Here is a 19887-nt window from a genome sequence, read left to right on the forward strand (position 1 = left end):
GACATGACAAAATTGGAATAAAGTAGTTTAAAGGTATGTTATTTGTGGCATATAATGGTAACAGCACAATAGCAGCTCTTATTTTCTTTATCTGGTTTGTTCCAGGCAGTGGAAAAGCTGGTGCAGGGAGCTGAGAGTGGCTGTCATTCTGAGAAGGAAAAGCAAATTGTTCTGAATTGCAGCCGTCTTCTGACTCGCATCCTACCCTATATTTTTGAAGATCCTGACTGGAGAGGCTTTTTCTGGTCGACTGTTCCTGGAGCTGGACGAGGAGGGGTGTGTATATACTGGATTATATTACTTTTTCAGGGATGTGTAGGAGATGCAGGTTGCAGCAGCTCTCATTAATGAAACAGTAATCAGTAGAATCTGAATCTGCATGGTGGGAGCCCCATATCCTTGTCTGTGTATATCTGCACTATGTAATTTGGTTTGTTCTGGTCCACATGGAATTCTCCCATTTAGAAAGGGCATATATACTGTAGCTTGCATGATGGGTGTTTTGATATAATGGGAAGGCTGATGTGGCAGGAATTTTTTTTGTCCAAGCTTGTTGCTTTTTACAATTCATTTTCTACCCAGAAGCAATGCACAATGGCAGAAGAAAGTTGTGGAGTCTCTCCAAAAAAGTTGAATGCCATCTCAAAATTCATTGTCTCATTAAATGAGAATTGGAGGGAGGAAATCTACTGAATCAAGACTTGTACACTCCTAAAAAGAGGAATGAAATGTGCTTTTTGTTGGGTTCCAACCAATACCAGATACTGATTTTTTAAAATCATACTCAGCATCTGTCTTAGCTTACTCAGGCATTATTTTTGGTCTGCAATATTGGTGAGAAATGTCATGGACTGACTGCTATTGATCTGTGGTTTTAAGTCATGCTTATTCAGGACTATTAAAGTAGGGTATCAATAAATTAAATAGTTTAGTCAAACTATAAGTCACTTCATGTGTTATGAGATAGCAACTCTGTTTCCACACAATGTACAATTCCAACTTTCTGGAGTGGACATTCATGTTATATATGTGTTTACTGTATTGTCAGATGTTCTGTTAGTCTTTTGGATAAAGCAGTAGGCTTTCTAGCTCTTATCAGATTAAAAGACAGATGCTTCAGTCCAAGGACTCTTCTGCAGAAACTCAGTTCTTGCACCAGCCACACAGTTATAATAAATAATAAATAAAAGCTTTATTTATATACCGCCCTTCGAAACATCAGGGCGGTTTACAACAGTGCAAAATACAATTACATAAAATAACAAAGCAAAAAACCACAAACAACAGTGCAACAACAGTTGATAATGAAATGGTAACTTGCTGTTCATAGAACAGCCATCACCTCTTCTCATTTGTACAACTGGGACTGCTGCCCTCATTGCGATCTCTTCCTACCCCTCCCCTTTAAACCCTCATTCCTTTAGGGTTTTTATGTTTTTTGTTTTTCCTTTTCTGGAGCTCTGCTGTTGTGATTTAATTTAAAAGTAAAAATAAATAAATAAAAAACAGTAAAAAATAAAGATAATTACAGTGCTTGGGAATAGTGAGGGGGAGGAGGGTACAGTGACACCACATACCTGATGATTGCACAACTGTCAGGGAGCAACATTTCGTACCTGTGTTTCCCTTGTGAGTGAAAAGGGAAGAGTTGGGGACAGGGCAGTTACAGGTCAGAGACATCGTCATGCAATGAGTATTGTCAAAGGTACTTTTTCCCCTAGTAAAATCATGGTTTAAAAGCTGAGTGCAGTAAAGTCCCAAGTCTCGGGAATTCTAGGTAATTCTAGGGCACTAAGAGCAGCAGCTTGTGGTTCTGCACGACACTTCTCAATAGCCTACTCTGCTATATTGACCCCATCTACTCATTTATTCTTAAGAACTCAAAGGTTCTGTATCCCTAATAGTTGCATTTTCTTGTTACATTTTTAATGGCTCACTTATTGTGAGTTTTAAAACATTTGCCTGTAATTGCAACACAGCCTGTTCTGGTGTGAACTGATTGTCCAACTCTTGTTTCGCCTAGTGCAAAGGTACAGTATGCTTTTTGAAGTAGACTCTAGCCCTTCTTCTCACCTTCACCTGGCTGCCTTTTCTTCTGTTTCAGTGCCATAGAATTTAAATCTAGTTAGTTATGCTGTAGTAAATAATTGGGGAGTGTGTGTGCATTTGGCTTCTTCTGCACTTGCTTATTGAAATGAATTGGAGTTGTAAGAGCACAACTGTGCTTTTGTCTTATATTTGTTTATTTCAGTAGGTCTTCAGCTGGAGAAGTTCCTGCTTAAGGATTGCAAGCATATTCTACATAGAGTATTATCATACTATCAGTGCTTAAAACTTCTGTGTGGAATATTCTACTGCAGGATATGGCTCTGTTTTCAGCTCTGTCATTGTTAGCACAGGGCTGACGAAATACTTGATTGATGCCAAGAATTAACCAATTAATGCCTTCAGTTCTTAAGGTTCTATTTTTATTTTTCTCATTTAAAAGATGAATGGAAGTGTTTGCAGCCAACCTGTTTTCATCTCTGGTGTCTGTGTATGCCTTTGGGATGCTTTTATTGGTTGCTCTGATGTGGCACTAGACAACGTCAGATCAATGCTGGTCATTATTGTAGTCCAGCCTGCTTGCCATGAGTGAAAGGCTCTGTGTCGTGCACAAGCTGATACAGGCCTGGCTGTCACAGATAAGCTGCTGTCTCACTTCTTGCAGAGGGGGAGGATCTGCAATCCAGCTTTCAGTGGCAGTGCTCTAGGCCTACAGATAAGACTTGTGGTTTCCTTGGAAACAGTAGCTCACTTGTGATTGAAGCATCAGAATCAAGATAAAAAGAATAGGACTTGATTTGAATGCCTGGAAGTACTTAGATTGCTCTGTGGAAAGCTGCTTGTTCAGCCCTAGCAAGCAGAGAACATCGCCTCCCTGAGTAACCTGTGCTTCTCCTCCCTGAGTAACCTATGCTTCTTTGTCGTAGTCTCTGTGCATCACGCTTGAAGTTACAAGCATTTTTAAAATTCATGCAATAGATATTGTTATGTACTTGAAGCCCAAGTTGTCTTGTTGTCCAGGAAGACATGAGCCATTTTTAAAGTCATTTTTGTTGTTGTTGCCCAGATTGTATGAATTTTGCCCTGGATGGTGCTTTTATTACCCAAATGCATTGTTCCATGATGTAAACATCCCATTTTTTCACATGGAAAATTTTATGAACTTAGGTAATAGCCATAGTTTTTATATTTATCATATAGATTATGTGCTGCATGTTTTTCACTTGTACATACTTTGTGGTAAAACAAGCACTGGATTACTAGATAGGTAAGCATAAAAAGGAGGAAGGGAGGGAAAGGGAACAAGAAATTCAGCAGTACCTTTAAGATTAAGTGGTTTTTATTTTTGCCTGAACTTTTGTGGCTATAAACCCACTTTTTCAGATGCTTACAGTGTAGTAATAAATGCTTAGCTACAAAGCATTGGGAATTGTAATTGTGGGATAGAATGTAGTAGGATCCAGAAGGCTGCAAATCATGATCTTTGCTCTACATTTTTAAAGGAGATGCATATCTTTCAGATCTTTACAGTGGTCAGGGTTGATGTGTGAAAGCATTATATTTGCTCACCAACATGGCAATACCCCCAAACCAGTTATAGAACATTTGAACTTTCCTTGGCATGTAGTATGGAATTGAAATGTTGCTGTCCTTGAAAAAGGAATTTACAAAGGAAGACTAGAAAGTGAAACAGCTGAATTGAATTATATTCCCAGATTTCAGCTGATTAGCAGAGGTATGAACAAAGACAATGGCTTCATGACATACTACATATATTAATATAAAAGTCCTCACTACATATATTAATACAAAAGTCCTTACAGTCGGCTCGTCTTATACACAGATTTTTTTATACACAGATTCAAGCATCCACGGTTTGAAAATGTTAAAAAAAATATTCAAATACCAAACCTTGATTTTCCATTTTTTATAAGGGAGACCATTTTGCTATGGCCTGTTACAGACTGCCAAAATAAAGCTGCTTCGGGTCTCTTTGGAGATATGCTGTTTAAATGATGCATGCACCCTAAGAATCCGGAAGCTGCACCAAAGCTGCACTCCAGTGCTTAGGAATGGAGTGTGGCTTTAGCGTGATCTCTGGGCTCTTAGGACCCATGCATCATTTAAATAGCATACCTCCAAAGAGACCCAAAGCAGCTTTATTTTGGCAGTCTGTAACAGGCCTATGTCATTATATTTAATGGGACTTGAGCATCCATGGATTTTGTTATACATGGCGGATCTTGGAACCAAACCCAGCATATAACAAGGGTCCACAGTATAACAAAAATAATCTTTTCACAGAAAGATCTGGAATTTTGTAAGCAGATTTATTACTTTCACACATCAACACTAAGGTCTAAAACACAGTGCAGAAATAATCCAGTTTGAAACCACTATACCTGCCCTGGCTCAGGGCTAGGGAATCCTGGGAATTGTAGTTTATTGTGACACCAGAGAAGGCTTAATGTCTCACAAAACTACAGTTCCCAGAATTCTCTAGCATTGAGCCAAGGCAGGTAAAAAGGTCTCAAAGTGGATTATTTCTGCAGTGTGTTTTTAACTGCCCAATGAAAAGATCTGAAAGACCTATATGTCCATAAGGTGCTGCCCCTTGAAAATTTAGGGCAAGGGTCATTATTTGCATTCTTCTGGATCCTATTACATTCCATCCCACTATCAAAACTGTGTATATATGCTTTATACAGTTTGTATAAGCAGTACAGGTCTTAATGGGTTCTGCAGAGTACTGATCAGGATAAAAGTAATAGTGTGCTGTGTTATCTGACCCACTTCATAAGAAACAGGACAAGTTGTAAGACAAAATGAACATGTGGCTTCAAGGAGTTGGCACATGCATATCTTAGGTTAATAAAGGCCAGGTACAGATTCGCTGGGGCCGCCTTTTCTTGCTGCATAGCAGCGCTGCAGCAACCAAATTGTGTGGTGCTGTTATGTGAGAAAAAGGACCGCTAAAAAGCGGCTCCTTTTTGCGCCTCTGTAAACAGCTGGCAGTGGTGTGAGCATGTCGCTGCTCCATTTGGATGCCACGCAGCAGTGACGTGATCACGCGTGCTGTCTATTCAGTGCTGCGTAGTGAGGATGCCCTCATCATGTGCAAGGGGATGAGGGGTGTGTGGGCTGGGCGCCCCTCGCACCTGACGAGGGCATCCTTCAGGGCCGGCATGTACTGGGCCAAAGTCTCTGATAAAGAAGCTCCTTGTTACAAGGCTTTTTCAAGCTGATCCAGGACCTACTTTTTCCTCCTTGTCCTCTATCTGATTGAGTGTTTTGGTTTTTTTTAGTAGCTTTGGCATTGGAAGGATGGTGAAGGAAGCCTGGAGAAACACTGACTTTCAATGTCAGGCTGCAGTAGTGAGTCTGAAGTACACAATAAAAGCTTAAGTTGGGGAGGAATGGGATTCTACTCTAGCTGATCTTACTATTGGTCCTATTCTTATGTTATTTCTGCCTCTGGTACCAAATTTTCTGTTATAGTAATAATGCCCATGAATACTTTGTTAACTGAGACACATCTGTTCTCATATTGTAACTGCCTTTTATTGGGGATGTTTGCGGTATATTTTCTTTTTCCTATTGTTTTGACATGTCCTTATGAAACCTGTTCCAACATACAGCAGTTTTCCTCTTGGTAAAAGAATGTCTCACAAAAGCTTCTATAGATGAAGTATACATTTATAAGTGTACTCCTGAACCATTCTCATAGCCATTTTGAGTTCAAGACCTCCATACAGCCCAAAGGTTTGTGTGTAACATGTGGAAGAGGAAAAACAAAACTATAAAAATGTTAGAGTGGGGTTGTGATATGTTGTGGCTTCCTATTTGTATATGTTGCCATCGTGCGTCTTTTTGCTTCAGAGCAAAATTCCTACGATGCATCTTTTACCTAACTTCTAATTATTTTTGTTCATATGTCTCTGGATGAAGCAACTAACAAATTTATTTTTCTGCTCTGCAATGACTGTTTAGGTTCAGGCAAAAATAATGTAATTTATTCATGATTTGCAGGGAGATGAAGATGATGAAAATGCTAGGCCACTAGCTGAGTCACTGCTTTTAGCCATTGCAGATTTGCTCTTCTGCCCAGAGTTTACTGTCCAGAGTCATCGAAAAAACAATGTGGTAAGTCACATATTCCATTGATTGTATTCTGACAGTTTTTTTTATAAGCTCCTCTTCAGAATGCTAAGATAAAGTGTTTAAACTTATAACAGACATTTCCATATGGCCCAGAGTACTCACTTCCCTCTCTGGATTAAGATGGAATCTTCAGTGAACAAAATGCTGGATGTCTTGGGCTGTATTCCCTACACTTCACAAAGATGTAAGGTGCTTGAATGACACAGTTGATTCAGTTTCTGCTTTGTTTTTCCAAATGCCATGCTAACTTTAGAATATCAAAGCCTAACTTGGGAGAAAATGCTGTGGGAAAGGTTACTAAGGCCCTGTACAAATGGGCCATTTTGTACGTACTGCGTACGTACTAGGGTTGCCTGGGGGCGTCTCTTTTAGATGCTTGCAACCCTAGTACGTACGGAGTACGTACAAAATGGCAGCGCCCTGTTCACATGGACACCGCCATTTTGATGTAATGGCTGCGTCGCATCCAAACAGCGCAGTGTGGCGCAGCCGCTATGTCATTGTGTCGCTAAAGGGCGCCTGTGGCGCCCTTTCAGTGCCGCCGGAAGGAGCTCCAAAATGGAGCTCCTTCCTTGGCTTGTGTCGCTGATGCAGCCTGTGGCAGCTGAGGCCCCGATCCGTCGGAGAAAGGGACGGGTGCAGGCCACCCCAAAGGGGCGGTCTATACATCACCTTACTGGTCAGGGTCTGTCCTGCTTCTGTGCCTTTAACAGAAGTTAGCTATGTTTTTTCATGGAACAGAGGTAAACTTTGTGACCTGCTAATTACAGCAAGTCAAACTGCTTTATAACAGTGACTACAGGAGCAGATTCAGAAACTGTCAATCATACGTGTTCTGTAGGATGATAATAACCTGCATATTTAGGATACATAGTTTAGAAGAGTTATTATTGTATTCATGTGTTGTTTGATTGACACATTGCTTGTAACTTGACCAGTTACTTGGCAAATCCTTGATAAGTCTGAAAGAAACCTAATGTTGGTCTAGAGAGGGCAAATCTAAATATTTTGAATTTGTATCTCTATTCAATAGTTTTTGTTTTGTTTTGTTTTGGACACTGTTACAAATTGAAATTTTCACAAATGTTTGCATATATATATATATATATATATAGTGTGTGTGTGTGTGTGTGTACTGGTGTTTTACATTGTGAGCCATTCTGAGGCCATTTCATATTTGAAGTCATCTTCAGGCCATTTGGTGAAAAGTGGAATAGAAATGCATTAAATAAATGAATACATTCCATAAGGGCTTAAGGAAAATGCCAGCCTAGTAACTGTGGTTTCTGTAAATGAAGCTTACTGCTTGTGCTTTACAGCCTTTGGTCTAGCTGGTCAAAGACTCTTGCAATCATCTTTACCATGGGTGGGAAAAGTGCAATTCTTGGAGCTCTTCTGAAGCCTCCTGAAGCCTACAGTCATCCCCATTAAAAAAACAAAAACCCACAGATGATTTGGCTGAAAACCACTGTAAAATGCAGCAGTGCCCTCTAACCCTCCCACATACCTGAAAATAGCCCCCAAAACAAAAAATGACGCTGAAATTGAAGCTGGAAGTGATGTAACATTACATCTGGTTGCTTCAAGAATGATGGCAGAGGCACAGGGGCAAGAATAGCTCCCCCTGTGCCTTAGCGGCCCACCCATTATCTGGACTGTTAGATTAGAAACTATACTTATTCATATGTTATTCTAAGAGCGTCTGGCAAAACTGTAGAGCTATTGCTTGCACAATAGTGACTCATATTTATGTAGAGCTTAGTGTGACTAATGCTGAATCTGCCACCTGTATTTTTGTGTTTGATGTGATACACTTGGAAATAATAGTTTTCTACAAAGTCTTTCTACACAGACCTACAAATGTAAAGGCCTGTGGGGGGGCAGACCCCCCCATATTTTTCCATGAAACCTTTTCCCCCAGAAAAATTAAAAATTGGGAAAAAAGTTGTATTATATAATATTTTCTTCTAGAATACTGAATAAAATGTTTTGGATGAGGTGTTCCTATATTTGCCCCCTGCCCCCAAATTATTTCCAAAATGTATGTAATAGGAAAGGTTTGTTTAAGACCATATGTAGTATCTGATCAATGCAATTCCTTGTCTTGGGTTTTGTTTTCTCACTTCTTTTTGTGGGAATGAGTGATTTATGTCTGCTTGATGGGACTGAGAACTTGAGGAGACAAAGTAATTTTCTCTGCTTTACTTGTGTTGATGAGTTTTTTTTTGAATTTATTTATTTATTTACTTGCCTACTCTTAATAAATTAGCAAAATCAAAAAGGTTCCTTACCTTTTAGAACCTTGTAGGTGCATTGTAAGAACAACAACAAAATATTTTTTTCAAAAAAAGATAGCTAATTTAATTATTAGTTGAATAAACTGTTTTTTTTAATACATCAAATAGGACAATGTTATGCCAAACAAGTGTATACATAATACATTTTGTGTTCTTAAAATAACAAAGTGACTATCAAGGGTAGTAAAATCAGATTTTTTCATTTTTTTCATTTTCATAAAATCACAATCTTTCCCCAATTAAAAAAGAGAGAGAATGGAAAGGCCCACTTCCCTTCAAAATTTCTGAAAATGTTACATCTCTCCAAAGTTTGAGCATAATGTTTTATATTAAATAATCAACACTAAATCCAAAACAGTGTTGTTTAGTTTGTCTCTTGCTGTGCATTTTTATTTGCATTGACACTACATTGGTCCTGCTGCTCCATCCAGACGTAATGTTTGGCATGCTCTGCTAAATTAGAGAGTGTTTCTGACCCATGGCAGTTCTGTGCTTTTTTCATAAAGACCAAATTAGAGTTGCCTGGTACAGGCTGTCCAAGAGCATTGCTGGCAGGGTGGTCCGTTGCTGCTGGATGAGCCATAGCTGGGATGGTGACACTGTCCCTATTATTGTATCTCGTATCTTTCAACCATTATGTTAATTGTAGGGAAGATATCCTCTGTCATTGTGTCTTGAAGAACAGAGGCTATGCACGTTTTGTTAGATGGGCATTATTTTTTAATTGAAGCATTTTATCATATATCCATTGAATAAATTGTCAAGGCATCTATACCGAGCTTCTCTTCCCAGAGTTTGTGTTTCATGCAAAATAAAGCCTGAATTTTGTGCCCATAAACCTGGGCACTATAACAGTCTATTTTATCAAAACTTTTAACCCTCACCCACTCAGAGAGGACTTTTCAGACTTTGTTGCAGAATTCACACAAAACAAGATATAAAAAGTTGTAAAAAAATGTTGCTGAGTTTCAGACATTTGCCATGCACATTTTTAAAGTACAAGCAAAAGATGGATGAGACAAAACAAAAAATCTGCAAACAGATCTATTGTTTTTGCTAGTGAATTACTTTAATGTCCTGGCCAGTGTAATGTCCTGGGACAAAAATGGTGCCATGCTGTTTTCTAGAAAGCCAGTAATCAAGAAGCAAAAATGACATATCCTGATTGTCAAAATGTTGGTCCTAGGGGAGGAAGGGGGACTGAGTTGGAATTATTAGTGGGGTCAGGAAGCAAAAGACATGTAAAATTAACCAAATAATTATAACCCAACAGTTAATGCACTAGGGTTCGCATGGTGTCAAGAATACCACAGAATTCACTCATTATTAGTTTTGTAAAAAAACCCCACCTGGATGAGCTCTAATGGAAAGTTTAAAAAATATATTAAACTGGTGCAATAGTGGTAGAATTCAAAAATATAGTCATGTTAGTCTGTAGAATCAGTACATAGAAAGATCTTGTAGCACCTTTGAGACTAACTGAAAGAAAGAAATTGCTACTTTATCTCAAATGCATCTGAGGAAGTAGACTGAAGTCTACGAAAGCTCATGCTGCCAATTTCTTTCTTTCAGTTAGTCTCAATGTTGCTATAAGATCTTTCTATGTACTTTTGCAACAGGTAGCTGACGTCCCCTATGTTGTGTTCCACAAGTGTTTTCTGTTTAAAATTTAGCAAATTTAAAGACTTTTATAAATGTATTACACTTTCCACAGCAGGGTATTTTAATGTTCCTGGGATATTGTTGTTTTGCTGGCAGTGGAACTGAAACTGTAGTTTTACTCTGTACACTATTTCCCATAGTAATTTTGCATAATTGCACACTAGCAGACTGAAAAGATGAAAATGTGCCTAGGTGCATAGTTACTTGAATGATGAATAAGGAGCACAACAGTGTAACAGGGAACTTAGTATAAGGTAGAAACTACACTTCTCTGGAAAGTGCCTTATGGTATACAGTTAAACTGTCTTTTTGCACTAAGGGTGGAGGACAAACACATGTGCCCATCAGTGCTCACCATAATAGAACAAATTGCTCCACATATGTGGAGGGACAGACATAAGTTTAATATGAGTTTGGTCACACATTGTATGGTGTTGTAAAACCAGGGACAGAGTGCAGTTTTAACTCTTCAGTCTATGGAGCAATTATTACTGTAGTGTAAAGAATGTATAATTTTTAATCTGTGGTCACTTCACTGGGAGTTGTTGTGCCAACACATTAGTGCAAACAAACTCTTCTGACTGATACCAAGTTACACTCTTTTAGTGTACTGATATCAGGCTTGTGTTTGAGAAATATTTAAAAGAAGCTAAGTATGACCTTTTTGTGTAGTTTTTTTTTTGTTTCTGATAGCTTTACAAAGCTGATTTGTTTACCCCAAACTAGCCTTGAGTAGCAGAAATCAGTCAGGTATTGCCTGCAAGCAGAGATCACAACTGGTCCACTAGAAAACTACTTAGAAGTTGCACTCCTTTCCCATATGATTAAGGTTGCCATCCCAGAGGACCTCAAAACCGGGAAAAATGTAGGACAAGGTTTAAAAATGTAGGACGTTTTTTTTTTTTTTTTTTTTTTAAATTTCCTGGCCAGGAAATTAACAAAAAAAAAAAAGATCCTACATTTTAAAACCTTCTCCAAGGCCTCGCTGGGCCTGGGAGACTCTGTAGGCAAGAGGTGCACCATGTTCAGAACTGCATTAAGCACACTTAGGCTGCTGCCACACTGCTTTCACTCTCATCACTCCATCCTATGGAATCCTGGGATTTGTAGTTTGTTGTGGTGCCAGGGCTGGGCTTTGAAATCTCAGGCATAAGAGAGGCAAAAGGCTTGGGCTGCATCTACACTGGAGAAATAATCTGGTTTGAGACCACTTTAACTGCCTCGGCTGAATGCTATGGAATTCTGGGAATGGTGCTCTGTTCCAGCTCCACAGCAGAATGGCAGTTAAACCCCTGGAAAGCTATCTGACCAAGGTGACCAATGCCCTCACCCCAAAATGTAGGGCACCCAAGCAAAAAAATGTAGGACATGGCCAAAAATAAAAGCTAAAAACACCCATGTAATTATAAATCCATGCTTCTTAGCCATAATCCTAATGGAGGACATTTTGAAATTTGACAGAAGAGGACATGTCCTGGAAAAGGAGGAGGATGCCTGGTCACCTTGTCTCTGGTCCAAAATACACTGCAGAAATAAAACATAGCTGGACTGAAATGCCCAGAGTTCCACACTGAGGAAATAATCCACTTCGAGAGTGACTTAACTGTCCTGGGTTAGTGCTGGGGAATGCTGGGAATTGTAGTACACTGTGGCCCCAGAGCTATCTCTGACAGGGAGTCCCATAACCCTCCAAACTTAGTTGAACTGCAGTGCCCAGAATTCCTCCCCAGGTGCATCCACACTGAGGAAATGGTCCAGTTTGAGACTGCTCAGTGCTGGGGAATCCTGGGAATTGTAGTCTATTGTGGCCTCAGAGCCATCACTGACAGAGAAGTCTCAATGTCTCCCAAACACTAGCATTCCCAGGATTATTATTCCTGCAGTGTGTGAGAGAGATATAAAAGCTAGGGACTGGATTCATTTGGAGGATCTCTGTGTCCAAAACACACTGCTTGGACTGCCAGGGCTCAGTGCTATGGAATCCTGGGAAATTGTAGTTGATTGTGGCACCAGAGCTCTCTGACAGAGAAGGCCAAATGCCTCACAGACACCAGAATTCCAGAGCATTGAGCTTTGGCAGTTAAAGGGGTCTCAAAGTGCAGGGGGGGGGGAGAGAAAAGCCAAGGAGTGTGAATGAGCAGCTCAGGCTGTGGCTACTCTGAGAGGAGGAGGAGGAGGAGGAGGGAGGGAGGGAGCCAAGGGAAGTGCCAGGACCATGCGGAGGAGCCCCTGCTTTTCCTCATCATCGCAGCCTCCTCTCTTCCACCGCTCTGCCCCCAGGCAACGCCTCCTCTGTGGACCATTCAGCCTCCTTTTGTCAAAAGAGCTCTGGTGCCACAAGAAACTACAATTCCCAGAATCCTATAGCACTGAGCCATGGATGTTTAAGGGGGGGGGGTCAAACTATTTCTGCAGCCTTTTGCTACCCCAAAGCCCTTCCTATTTACAAGCAAGGCAAAAGCTCTTCCTATACCAAGCCATTGAAAACCAACCCAAATGGAGGGCTGATTGCTTCTTTCCCATTGGTCACCTTCGGGAGAAATTTGCATATTACAAGTAAAGGTGTTTAGGGCCTCAAAAACGATCCTGTGATAAAGAATTACAAGAATACTGACGCGGTATACATTTAAAAGATGAGGCAATTAAACTCCCAGACAACATGAATGATTTATGGCCTTTTTTTTTTCCTCACTGTAACCTGGAAAGTAATGCCTCTTGCAAGGTTTATATACCAAGTGGGCTGGCCAATAGCTCTGAGTGGCAGATGTTTTGAAGAGCTGCTCTCTAGGCTATGCCAGTGCGCCAGGTGGGGAGAGTGGCGCACAGCCACGCGCAGGACGGCGGGGAGGAGGCAGGGGAAGCTCGAACCGGGGGCTAGGGGCCAAACCGGACCGGGACTGGGAGGGGCCCCCCAAAAGCAGGTTTGTCACGGGGGCCACCGGGTTATGGCATCCCTACATATGATGTGCTCTTCTCAGTGATGTCTTAGGGCCCAAACGGACAGGCCTAAATAACTCTGCTTCAGGTTACTTTGGAGGTATGCTGTTTAAATGACACACACATCTTAAAGAGGCCAGAAGCTGCACTGTAGTCCTTAGTACTGGAGAATGGCTTTGGCATGGCTTCCAGTCTTTTAGGATGCATGCATCATTGAAACAGCATACCTCCAAAGTGACCCGAAGTAGCTTTATTTTGGCCTGTCTATTTGGCCCCATTTTTACAGCTTCTCAAAACTGTTGTCCTGCTTTTGTGCTGAGAACCTATGATTTGTGAAATTTACCATTATATAATGGAAGTTCAGAAGTATTAGACAAGAGTTATAATGTGGATCTCTGTGTGCCAGGAAGAGGACAGCACAGAGAATGTGCTTAATTAAAACACTGAAAGAACTTGTTTTAATGATGCCAGACAACCTTGATTTGAGCACATTAATTTTGGGCCTCTTTTACCCAAGTAAAGTAAAAACACTGCTTTCAATGGTTGCTTGTCTTCACAAAATTAGTCCAAGTGATTTGCTTGGGGTTCAGAAAAAGGAATACAGCCGCCAAAAGACAAAACTGGAACAATACTAGATGGATATAAGAGTCTACATTAATGAAGTGGGATATAAAGAAAAGCTGCTCAAATATTGACTTTGCTTTGCAGGGTTGATGGGAAAATGTTATAACTGGCCTTGAAAGCATAGCAAAGTAGTGGGATTGTGGAGAAAATACTATTGAACTGTGACTTTTTAGATAAAGAAGGTATATTAAGATTTAAGATGGCTAAAAATAACAGCAAGGTAGTCATACTGTTTCATCTATGCCTTTTGGGGGGGGATCTGTTAAAGAAGTGTGTGTCTGCTTGCACAACCCTAGTTGTACTGGATCTGAAAGGAAGCATGATCTGGTTCCATATTTCAACTAGAAGGACTAAGAATGATTGTGCTATGTGAGTTTGATGTGTGTGTGTGTTGTGTGTGTATGCAGTTTACTTTGAGGATCATTCGATTAAAAGACAGTATAATTCTTCTGAATAAATAAATATCTGGGAGTAGGTTGCATTCAGTTAGGTTCACAAAGATAAAACAAATTTCAGTATTGTTTACTGTAGTATAAATCTTCATAGGCAGAATGTACCTTATGACCTGCTTGCAGTGGTCACCTAAGTGGAAAATTAAAAAAATAATTAAAACATTTTGATTAGTCTGTCTCTCTGTTACATAAAGTTACTGATAACATAGAAATGTTTACCTGTAATTCTCTTTCTTTCTTGACACACATGCAGGATATTCTTAGGGCTATATATTGGAATACGAGAAGCATTCTAGGGTCTTCACCCTTCCTCATTCATGGAATATTTGTATACGTAGCTCTATGTTTGCTTTTATTATATCTGGTTTTCTTTTTTACTGCAGAAAATCCACTAAATAGTAAAAAACTGAATAGCTGGACAATGTCCTTTAGTGGCACTGGGAGTTTCCCATTCAGAAGCACTTTCTGTCTCTTCTGTACTGATTGACTCTCAGATTCTCTTTTGTCTGCACAGGGGAACAATCACTTCATTAGCCCTTTAACCAGGTCTATCATCCTATCCATGCAATCAAGTAGAAGGTCCACCAATAGTCTCTGCTGGTGAAGCACCACATGTGTTCCTGAAGCCTCTCTGAGCATTACTTTTTATCCTTCCTTTCCTGCTTTCCTCTCCAGGACACAGCTGAGGATATCCATGCAATTGATAGCTGTGAATACATCTGGGAGGCTGGTGTTGGGTTTGCTCATTCCCCACAACCAAACTACATGCATGATCTAAACAGGTGAGACTATTAGAGAACAGGCAACAGAGAGGTGATTGCATGATTCAGATTCAGATTGGCTCTGTGCAAAAAAGTGAGGTTACCATTCCTCATTTGGACCATTCTGAATATGTGTGGAAATCTAGCTGATCAGATGCTAATGGGATCTAAGGCTAGGAAACATGACATTTTGAGACATAATTTCATGGAAGGGGATGCATTTGTTTCCTGTTCAAGTGTATGATTCTTGATAGAATATGAAAGCCAAGGCATAATTAATTTATGAAATGCCATGAGTTGACAATGCTAATGCAAGGGTGCTTGTTGAAGCTAGTTGCACTCTTGTGATTGGGATGGGGCCAAGCAGGAGGCACCATTTTAATAGCTGCATATTGTGAATTGGCAAATGTATTTGTGCCTCATAGTTCCTGACAACTGTGGTAGGGGAACAGTTCTCCTAGAAAAGCATTTTTTTGGTAATGAGAGTGGTTAATTATAACGCTTGCATAAGTGCTTATTGGAAGAAAATTTGGAAAAATCTTTTAGAACAGAAATGAGCACAAGTCTTAGTACAGTGGGGAAAACCCCAAACAAATCAACTTTATCTACTTGCAGATGTACTTTCTTTGTGTGTGTGTTTTTTTTTTTTTCAGGACAGAGCTCTTGAAACTCCTGCTGACTTGTTTCTCAGAGGTCATGTACCTGCCCCCCTCTGCAGACAGTAGCAATACTAATCCTTGGGTCCAGTTCTTTTGTTCTACTGAGAACAGGTGAGTCGATTGTGTCTGGAGGATGCTTCTGAGAAATTCTAGTTTAATCCAAACCTTTTATCTGTTCCTACCCTTCCCCATTTTTGTAGTTCTTTCAAAACATGTTAATTTGTTTCCTGTTGTTTCCTGTTACTTCAGTATTAGGGATGTGGTGGCTCAAGTGGTTAAGACGCTGACTCTGTTGATTGCAAGATCGGCAGGTTGGCAGTTTGAGGCCCAGGTGCCGCATGTTGGGATGAGCTCCCATCACTAGTCCCAGCTTCTACCAACCTAGCAGTTCGAAAGCATGCAAATGGAAGTAGATAAATAGGTACCACTTTGGTGGGAAGGTAAACAGCATTCTATGCAATCATGCTGCCCAGTGATCAGAGTAGTCTTTGACAACGCTGGCTCTTCAGCTTAGTAACGAAAATGAAGACTGCCCCCTATGGTTGGACACGACTTGATAACTTTGTCAATGGGGATTACCTTTACCTATACTTCAGTATTGCTATCAGGGGATGCAGTGGCTCAGCGGTTAAGACACTGACTCTGACAATTGCAAGATCAGCTGGTTGACAGTTAAAGGTCCAACTGCTGCATGACGGAGTGAGGTCCCATCAGTAGTCCCAGCTTCTGTCAACCTAGCAGTTTGAAGGCATATAAAAGTGCAAGTAGATAAATAGGTACCACTTTGGTGGAAAGATAATAGCATTCTGTGCAGTCATGCTTGTCACATGATCACAGAGTGATCTTTGACAACACTGGGTCTTCAGCTTAGTAATTAAGATGAGCACTGTCCTTTACATTTGGACATGACTTGACAACCTTATCAAAAAGAAAACCTTTACCTTTACCTACTTCAGTATAACTACTTTGAATGATAGGAGTTATTTATTTTGAATTCAAATTTTCCCTAGATAGTAGGCATACTGGAACCTGAAGTTCATTGTATTTCTGGAAAGCATTTTGACTGTTCTGACCAGTGTAGCTTGTTGTTCATCTGGTTTGTAATTCTAGATTCCTGGTGAATGATGCCTTCTGGTGTTAGTCCCTTTCTCTCAGAATGGCTTAATGCAGCACATTTTAACAGGATAGCTAACTGGATTTATTCCACCACCTTTCATATTTTTAAAAATCCTGTTTTGTTTTTCAGTAAGCCTTCTCAATGGTACCACCACACCATGAAATGGCCTTCCTTAGAGAGATCCATAGCATGCTTACATTATAATCTTTTTAATGACTGATGAAGTCCTTGCCCTTTCAAGATATTTTAAATATCACCTTATGATCCTTACAGTTTTTAATTTAATTTTATATTTTTATTGCTAACCATCCAGCAGGAATTGTTAACTAGACAACATACAAATGAAGCAAGTAAAATAAATAATTCAATTGATGATAAAAATTTATCACTGATAGTGTTTTATGTGTATATTTAAAACATTAGCAAACATGTACAGCAAACCTTTGTTTCTAAATTAGTGTTAGAATTTATTAACTGAACTTAAATACATATGTGCTCAGATTCTTCAAAACTGACTTTATTCTTAGTAGAGCTGACTGTGTTATCTCCGGTCTAATGCAAGTAGTTTTACTCCTTTCTCCACATAATGGAAGAGAGCAGTGCCAGTGGAAAAAAGGAAGTAAGACAAGCAGCCTTCAAAGAAATGCATCTTATATATTTTGAGAATCTTTATTTTCCATGGAAGAGATAGGCTTGCAATGTTTGTTCTTCTGCTGTCGGTAAAAAAAAAAAGAAAGCAGTGCAAGTGCTTGTGGTTTCCATGACAGGAGACACTTTGAAGGAAAAAATAAAATAACATGAAAGTGCACAGCATAAATGGATACTGCTTTGTTGATTGTTGTAAGTTACTTTGGGCAGATTACTATTGGAAAGGGATTGGGTATATTTTAAAGTACTTTGCATATTGCTGGCAACATCACAGTCACTCATACTCCATATTCTGCCAATTCTGTGGCTCTTACAGATGGGCCCGCCTGCACAAAATGCCTGGAACATTCTAGATCTGAGCAAATATCTTTTGGAAGGTGTTTTGGGATATTACTCTATATATTAAAATAGTAGAAAGAAACACCAAAATAATCAGATGATATTGAAAAGAACTGCCTGTTCCTTTTCACTAACCCTTGTTGACTCTGAGGCATGTAAAAACATTATTTCCACTCTTTTGCACAATAGTGAATTGGTGCTAATGGAATGCATATCTTGTAGAAAGACTGCTTCTCTTTGGAAGGCTTGTAGCACTACCAAGAGGTGTTTCCCCCCCTGTGTATCTTTTTGAGCATGTTGGGTCCTCTTTCAGGCATGCACTACCACTGTTCACTTCCCTCTTGAATATCGTCTGTGCTTATGATCCAGTGGGCTATGGGATTCCTTATAACCACTTGCTCTTCTCGGACTACCGTGAACCCCTAGTGGAGCAGGCTGCCCAAGTCCTGATAGTCACATTGGACTATGACACTTCCACCAGTTCCAGTCCAACAGTAGATGGCACTACAACTGGCACAGTCATGGATGATGCTGATGTGAGTTGTACCCAGTTTTAGCTGTGTTGATAGTACTTGGGGATGGGAGGGTGATGGTGATGTTTGGCTTTCCTTTCCAGGTAATTTTGTAGGCCAGAACATAGTGTTCTAGTTTGCCATTACTTTCTGAATGTGTGTATCATGAGACTGGGACCCAGACTCATACAGAGTCTAGTGGTCTGTCAGAGGCTTAGAATGCTAGCATCAAAATTTTCTTTCCCCCAGGGGATTCAGAAGACCTAAAAGGTAGTAGAGATTACCTGGTGGCATATGGACAGCCTAAAGGGGTTTCCAGCAGACACACAGCCAGCAATTTTTAGCATAAAGTTCCTTGGAAGATTGAAAGCAAGTGCTTTAGTTAGGCTTGTTCTAAAATATGGCTTTTGAACCTAAGTCAAGACATGTATAAATGTAAACAGTTTGATGAGTGTTCATGAGCAAGAAAAGCCATACAATGATAACCTTAAAAAACTCAAGTTACCAAATCTTGTCTACTGCAAGCCCCATATTTCCTCAATTCAATCCATCTAGATTGGTTGGCCTTTTGGTGATGGCAACTTGCCTCTCATAAAGTCAGCATACCGGTTACATATAGCTTAAATTTCTGAGTCTTTCTCAGAAGGCCCAGAAAACAGCTGTTTTAAAAGGGTTTTTAAGAAATAATATTCACTTGCTCTTTTGTTTGCATTCTTTCTTAAATATGCTATTACCTAGTCTATGTAGTTCCCTAGAACAGTTTACTTTTCCAGGTAAAATACATGGGATTTCTTGGGAGTAGCTTGGGGCAATGGGGATGTAAGTGGTAGGTGGGGAACAAAAACTGTTTAGTCCTTTCCTTATTGGCTGCTGTCATTTCAAAGTGATACCCTCCCAACAATTTAAATAGCTTCCCAAAAACAATAAAAGTACAGAATCCTACAGTTTCCTTGATCCTCTATTTAGTTCTCAAGCTGTGCTCAGTCTGAAGTTATCTGCAGCTTCATTGTTGAATAAAAGAAAAACCTTGGGGAAATTGATTGTAGAACAGCATATACAATTAACATTCCATTTAACAATTCTGAATATAGACAATAGTATTGATTAATTTGGGGAATGGAGCATATGTTAATCTAAACTGGAAGCTCTCGCCAGACGGGAATCTTAGATTAAAAGGTAATAACGAGAACTAATGCTCCATATGCGGTGGTGGTTGGGTGCCAAGCTCCATGTTGCAAACAAATGTATGTAGCAAAACTTTAGCAACCCCAACAAAGGGAAAGCATTTGGGAGAAGAACAGTTTAAAGTAAATAAACAGTGTGGGGAGGAGGTGTTGAATCTTTTTCCTACGTACTACTTTGTATTTCACCCAAAGTCCTAGACATGTTTTTATAAATATAGGAGAAAATTAAATGGAATTATTATGTTAATAGGAGGATATGTCCATCTTGTAATCATGGATCCATCACAGAGTGAATGCTATTGATAAGGAGGCTGTTGCTTTTGGGGCTGTACTGTATCTCCCCACTGCCCCCTCCTGTCCCACCAGAATCATTTTTAAAATCCTGAAAAAGTTTGGCTGGGATGGTTGGATTTTTCTGATCTCATTTCATTGCTTGAGACCAATGTAACAAGTTGTAATGAATTTTTGACATGGAAACTAGCATCCTG

The 19887-nt window shown here is 39.8% G+C and overlaps 1 protein-coding gene across 2 annotated transcripts in view; it reads left to right on the forward strand.

The window, feature by feature from the left end:
* Positions 1-19887, forward strand: part of HID1 (HID1 domain containing) — a 78452-nt gene that overhangs the window by 23951 nt on the left and 34614 nt on the right. For both annotated transcript variants that reach the window (XM_089536717.1, XM_089536708.1), the window contains exons 3-7: positions 106-276; positions 6076-6189; positions 14855-14961; positions 15594-15710; positions 18017-18239. In XM_089536717.1, the coding sequence (XP_089392843.1) occupies positions 106-276; positions 6076-6189; positions 14855-14961; positions 15594-15710; positions 18017-18239 (732 nt within the window). The remainder of the gene's footprint in view (positions 1-105; positions 277-6075; positions 6190-14854; positions 14962-15593; positions 15711-18016; positions 18240-19887) is intronic.

The sequence above is a fragment of the Sceloporus occidentalis genome, unplaced genomic scaffold, assembly GCF_023333645.1.
Source record: "Sceloporus occidentalis isolate IW3139 unplaced genomic scaffold, rSceOcc1.0.p SCAF_1, whole genome shotgun sequence".
Classification (NCBI taxonomy): Eukaryota; Metazoa; Chordata; class Lepidosauria; order Squamata; family Phrynosomatidae; genus Sceloporus; species Sceloporus occidentalis.